This window comes from Adiantum capillus-veneris, chromosome 17, assembly GCF_014529385.1.
Source record: "Adiantum capillus-veneris isolate H3 chromosome 17, ASM1452938v2, whole genome shotgun sequence".
Taxonomy (NCBI): domain Eukaryota; kingdom Viridiplantae; phylum Streptophyta; class Polypodiopsida; order Polypodiales; family Pteridaceae; genus Adiantum; species Adiantum capillus-veneris.
In genome coordinates this window covers 15,133,247-15,139,815 of record NC_140947.1, presented here as the reverse complement: position 1 = coordinate 15,139,815, position 6,569 = coordinate 15,133,247, and the positions used below count along the sequence as shown (strand labels likewise).

General features: G+C 46.2%; 1 protein-coding gene across 1 annotated transcript; it reads left to right on the top strand.

The window, feature by feature from the left end:
- Window positions 1-2,918: 2,918 nt before the first annotated feature.
- LOC147436847 (auxin-induced protein AUX28-like) lies at window positions 2,919-5,681 on the top strand. The gene is made up of 5 exons (XM_086486244.1): window positions 2,919-3,629; window positions 4,469-4,653; window positions 4,761-4,887; window positions 4,979-5,040; window positions 5,147-5,681. The coding sequence occupies exons 1-5, from the start codon at window positions 3,091-3,093 to the stop codon at window positions 5,176-5,178; spliced, it is 945 nt and encodes a 314-aa protein (XP_086342370.1). The 5' UTR covers window positions 2,919-3,090; the 3' UTR covers window positions 5,179-5,681.
- The last annotated feature ends 888 nt before the right edge of the window (window positions 5,682-6,569 follow it).

Here is a 6,569-nt window from a genome sequence, read left to right as displayed (position 1 = left end):
GAGTACTTCTCCAATGATTTTTCAAATTTTTTGCGAATGCATGGTATACGCAGGTAGTTTACATGCAGATATACTCCACAACAGAATGGGGTTGTAGAAAGGAAAAACAGGCACATTGCAGAGGTTGCACGTGCATTGATGAATGAGAAGAACATGCCTCATCATTTCTGGGCTGAAGCCGTAAATACAGCTGTGTACATTATGAACAGGACACCTACAGCTGCGGTGCATGATGTAACACCTGAGGAAAAGTTTACAGGTACAAAGCCTGATTTGGCACACTTGAAAGTGTTTGGTTGCATAGCTTACGTGCATGTACCAGATGAGTTGCGTAGGAAATTGGATCCTAAAGCAGAGAAATGTATTCTTGTGGGATATTCCCTTGAACAAAAGCGGTACAGGTGCTACAATCCTACTACACGAGAATTACGAGTGAGCAGAGATGTAGTCTTTGATGAGATGAGCAGCTGGTACAGTAATGCACATGGCACTATTGGGGCTGATGTAAAAGATGATGTGGTTGTACAAAATGTGAGGCCACAGTCACAGGTTTTGAGTGGACCACAAGAGTCCTCTTCTTGTGGCTCTGATACCATGTAAAGAATGAGGATGCAAGAGAGATACACAAGACAAGCACAAAGCACACAGAGATGGAAAGCTTCTTCTTCTTCTTCACAGAAAAGAGAGTACAAAATGACTAAGTGCTAAAGCTGAAAAGTAGCACATATGTACATGCGGTCACTAAGTGTGAACTCGCTAGAAGCGTACTAGGCTGGCACTATAAGTGTAGTCCAACTGTAGAATCACTGGTAGAGATCCTCCATGTCGGTCACCTAACGCGCCAGTGAGTAAATGCCGTAAGCGGCCAAGACCCGTAGTGGATGCCAGCTCAAGGTGTAGAGCTCGACATCTCAACACAGCTAGCAGTGTGGACAGGGGATCCTAGGGCTAAGAGCCTATAAGTATGGGCGGTTTGGTGGAGGATCTAGGTCTCTAGCTCCTAGGGTTCTTACACTAACAGTTGGGTTGTTGATTCTTGTGTGTAATAGGTAGGGTGGTAACACTTCACCCAAGGCCTTGGCTGATATCTTTGAAGATACTCACCTCTCTTGAATCAAGAGCCCTTAGTGTTTTGGCTTTAACTGGAGTGTGCAGGGAAAGGGCTTTACCCAAGCCTTGCGGGAAGTAGGAGCTGAAGCTGAGTCCTATGGCAATTAATCTCCTTGGTTGTGTAGATCGTCTACCTATTTGCCCCACTCCAAGTGCGATTGCATGTCAGTTTGTTGGTTACATGTTGGAGGTCTTTACCTAGGCCACATAGGATCTACTATTTTGCAACCTTTGTGTAATCTTAGGACACTTTGGCCCACTTCAGAGAGCAACCAATACTTCCCCTCCTACACGAATCTTGATAGCTTGCTTTGCTTCATGCCGATTTTCTCCATCGTTGGTACTTTCGTGTTGTGTCTTGGTTGAGTTACATGAGACAGGCCCGTGTGTTGATCACAAGTGCTTGCCTCACGCTGATGCAAAAGTTGTGGGGGGGAGGGGGGGGGGCCACAGAAAATTGAGATGTGGGTCTCTGCCCTTGCCCTGTTTGCAATCGATCTTTGGGGTCTCACCTTCGCAGTTTTGTGATGGAAAGGAAATCAAATTCTTGATTCATGTCGGGATCTACTTAATGAGCCTAACCTTGAATTGTGGTGATCTCATATGTGTGAGAACCACTGGTTCGAAATTGCCAACGTAGGGCCTCAATTCCCTCTCTTGTGGTTGTGCATAACTTCGGGATCCCCCGTTACACGGTGGGTTAAGTAGAAATCCTTGCAACAATGCTAAAAAAGAAGCCCCTTTGCGCTTCAGACACCTCTTGAATCGGGTGTCAGATGCCTCTTCTCAAAGGTGGGGACTCATGGCCTTGAGATCATGGAGGAGGAAAAAGCTCCTTTTAATAGGAAGCGCCATGTGGAAGCTTGGGCATGCCCCTCATCAACCCCGATTGAGTTTTGGGAGTTGGTCTCAATGGCAAATGTGTGTGGTGCCTCAGGGCTATCGTCGGCCCCCCCTTGATCTCTACGGCTCATGCAATGCCTTCGAGCCGTCCCTTTGGGTGGGTCCACATTGATGGGGTGTCCATGCTGACTCAAGATATCCCTAGGTTGAAAAAGCCACGTAGGTGCTTGTTGTCCCTTGGGGGTGTCCTCAAGGCCGTTGAGGTGTGTGTGTGTGCTCGTCAATTTGACTTGGGCTTTGATACCAACCAAGCGTGACGTCCTCGCTCCCAACTTGAGTGCTTCAGGTGTGAGACGTGTCGGCTGCTTGCCAATTCGGATGGGTGCCCCACACTAGGTACTCCTTGTGGGGTCACATACCTCCTGAAGGGCCATCCAACTCGAGACTCGGTAAGGTCCCGTCAACTCTTGAGTACGAGCTAGCCTTGGTGCCAGGTCCGCGTCCGCGTCCTGTTCCATCTTGCTATCAATCTGCCTTGGTTGGTCAACCCGGTTCCAAGTCCCTAGCCTTCCGAGGGCATAGCATCCCCTTATTGAACCTTGCGACGAAATGTCACGGGGCATGGCAAGTGAAATGTGACTAGCGTGTCTAGTCGACCCTTGGAGTGGATCTCCTTGGTGAGACCCAAACTCTTGCAAAGCCCCTCCGGGACGAGGTGTGGGGTCAACCCCCATCCGAGGCACCTAAAAGGCCATTGGACTATGGAGCTGCTGCCAGAGCATTGGAGAATGTAGACGGAGGGATTGGTGGTATATACCTACAGACTAACAGAGTAAAGCTACGCGCTCCCATACGCGTGCCGGTTGTCCGGCTCTGTCTCCCTACCGCCCAGCAGAAAAGCTCCAGCACGCCGGTACTTTTGCTCATCCAGCGGTCCTACCCTTGCACCCTTTCCCCTTCTTCATCTTTACCCCCTCCACCCACTCACCCCATTTCTCACATTCTCCCTCCATCGCTCCCAGCTCTTGCTGAGGCCACAGAACTATCAGAACTATCCCTTCGTCCCTCGCCTCTTTCTGCTAAATTTCCTCCCCCTCTCCGTTGAAGCTGCTACTTGCTTCCATTTCGCTTCCCACCATGTTGGAAACCTCCACGGATGATAGCGCCCCTCGGTTGAAAGAGCACGACTACATTGGCTTGTCCGAGGTGTCGTCCGGCGCCTCTGCCAAGCTGATCATGTCCTCTCACAACAATGAGAACGCATCGCAATACACAGATTTGCGCTTGGAGCTAGGATTAGGGTTAGGATTGGCAACAGGCTTTGCAAAGAAAGAGGCAGAAAGAGAGCCTAAAGAGTCAGAATCGTCGAGACAAGGCGTCTTACTGGAATTAAGCCATACATCAAGCATTTGTGGGCTGGGCTCTACGGCCTCAAAGAAATGGATGAAGAGAGGCTTCTCAGAAACAGTAGCCGCCACGCAGACTCTCAAGAGCCCAGAGCCTGATGTTGTTATGCAGAAACAGTGCTTTGCACCCACTTGGACTCCCTCAAATGCGTCAGTCCCATCCTGGCACTCTGGTGGTTCAACGCTGAACAATGGTCCTCTCAAGGCTTCCCCACATACTTCCATCGATAGCACTCACAACGCTATTACTGATGATACACCTCCTGCCAAGTAAGTTCTCTTTCTTCACAATTTCTTGTTTTTGGTGGCTGGAAGTGGATGTACGGGTGTGGAAATCTTCTGTTGTGGATGTGTGAGAGCGAGAAGGTAGCTGTGTTCTGCATTGTTGTTGACATACGGAATGGATCGCACGTGTCTGCCAAAGTTTTACTGTTAAATGGCTAAGCTGCGTTAAGTAGGTTCCCCACACTTGTGTATATCACACACTGGCTGCCCATCCTTGAGCAGCAGATGTGCGTGCGGACGTGGCAGGCATGTGGCCAAAGGCAATTGGTGCCGTGTTTTTTGTGCTGGGTGAAGAGAGACGGGCAGGTAGGCTCCCCTGTCCATCTTTGGGTGGTCGAGCCATGGGCCCTGTAAAAAAGATGAACTGATGTGCTGGCTGCATTTTCATGACAGATCAGTGCACTTGAAAATATTTAGTTTTGATCTGGCTCTTAGTGCATAAGGCACACCTGCCTGATTGATGTTTGAAAAGCAGTTGATCACCATGTTATCGATATTGAAGGCCTGTTTCTCTGTGGAATAATTGGGCCTTCTTGCCATGGTTTCAAAGGCCGGTTGTTCTTGCAAATTATCATGAGTACCACATACAGAAGTTTGGGCCTCAAGGTCTGGCCTTTTTGGATGTGTTTGTGCAGTGGCGTGCCTACACCTCTTCTAATGTCTGCTTTCGAGTGTTGTCGTGCTACAACTTGTTGTAAATGCTGACTTAGAAACCTTTTTTAGTGGCATGCCTATACCTGCTCTATTGTCTGCTTTCACGTGTTGAGATGCTATAGCTTGTTGTATGTGCTTACTAAGTAATGTTGGTTGTCGATGTCTGCCAGAGATCGAGTAGTTGGCTGGCCTCCAGTGAGATCATATAGGAGGCAGACACTTGCCAAACCAGCTGAATTGTTTGTAAAGGTGAACATGGATGGGATCACTGTGGGACGCAAAGTTGATCTCAATGCATACAATTCGTACGAGAGCCTTCTTCGAGCTTTGGAAGAAATGTTCCAGCCATCCACTGGTAATGCGGCAGTATCTTCATCTCATTTGGAGGTTAAAGTGAGGAATCACTTGTAAATTTGCATTTGGATTGGAATTGACTCCTTTGGTCCGGTTTTTCTGGTTCAGCATCTCAAGCGGCACCTGGAAGAGAACATGATCTGAAGCATTTTCTCTTAGCAAGCGATTCAGAGTTTGTCTTGACGTATGAAGACAAGGATGGTGATTGGATGTTGGTTGGAGATGTGCCTTGGAGGTCAGTAGTTAAGCTCTTTCCATTGCTTAGCTCTAACCATTGCCACTGTTGAAGGGTTTTTAACTAAAGCCTGTGTTGTTTTGTTGTACAGCATGTTTGTCTCTACCGTCAAGAGACTCCGGATCACTCGTGGATCTGAGGCTACCGGCTCTGGTATGTCGAGGATTTGTCTGTGTATTAATCATGCTGCTTGTGTTTCTTCCCAAGTGAAAGTCCATGCTTGTGAAGGATCTCATGAGATGATTGTCTTTTCTTGTAGGTTTTGAGAAATCTAGGTTGCATGCTCGATGATGAGTTCTCTTGGAAACTTTGGAAATGGCTGCAACGATACTTGTGTTGTCGGCATCAGAATCAGCAGTGTTCAGCATCAATCCTTGTTGGAGGGGGGTCTCATCAATCAATAACGCCATCTCATTGCTCTTTATGGTATGGTCATCCCTGACGCCTTGCAAAGGTGTTGCAATCTTCTTGCAAGTAGGAAGAGGACCAACCATGTATAGTCCGGTCACCATGCAGCTTTGTCAAGTTAAGCAATTTGTATTTCTTATGGGAGATGTATCTTTGTAGCATGGAAGCTTGACGCGAGGATTGGTTCTGAACAGTCTTAGAATGATGGGGTGAAAAGGTTCGAGGGCTTTGCTGTAGCTTAAAAAAATGTTGGTTGAATGCTGCATGTACAGACCTTATAAAGCTGCTATGTGAGCACCGATCGCATTACCCTTTATATACTTTAGAGCTCACAGACTATTGTTTTTTCGATATTTGCATCTAGCATTATTTATCGTTCAGCTCCAGTTTGAATACGTTTTTTTGAGTGGTTATTCTAACGTGAACTTATTAGTTTTCCTGGGGCTACTTTGCCAAGTCTCAGAGAAGTGGGACAGTTTATATTATGACGTGCTGCAAGTCTATCTAATTTCTGATATCGCCGGACTTTTGTGTAAATTTGTACTAGTACAATTTCCACAAGCAAGTGTAGAGATGTTGAAGTTGCCATTGATGTGATTTACAAAGATGATTTGCATTCAACAAGTAGGGCATGGCTCCTAGGGAGGCTGTCAATATGCTTATTGCATGTGTAATCTGTCTCTTTTCAAGTCTGGCAAGTTTTCTGCCTATGCTCAATGCATGTATGTGAGAGGGTGTGGTTGGGCTTTCTTCCAGCGGTCCCTTAATTTCTCTCTCGATCTCAGACTCTTAACTTGTTTTTGGTGGCTTTGTCGAGTATGCCCCATGATTGAGATTGTGTGTTGATTTGAAAATTACTTGGCCAACTGATTACTCGATGGTTTTTGAACTAGTTGAGCTTGAAACGCTTCAAAACTCTAGTAGACTATAGGCAAGGGCTATTAAAATAAAGCTGATCATAAAATCCTGATTCTGGAATGTACATGGATTGGGACCCATCATTTTTGAGGTCACTAAAACATGAACAAAAATAGTCTTAACAACAATACCTAAGGCTTAGGAACAATCTCTTATGAAGAAATTAGCATTTTTACTTTAAAATATCTTTAAACAATAGATTTAAATTCACACAATATAATCATGAACCTTCATCAAACTAACGGAAGATTTATTCAATAGAGAGAGCAAGAGGAAAGAATCAGAATGCTTTTGTCGGAATTCAGTGTGCATTACCATAAAGAAAGTAGCATTAACAATAGAGCTCTTTAGTAGCA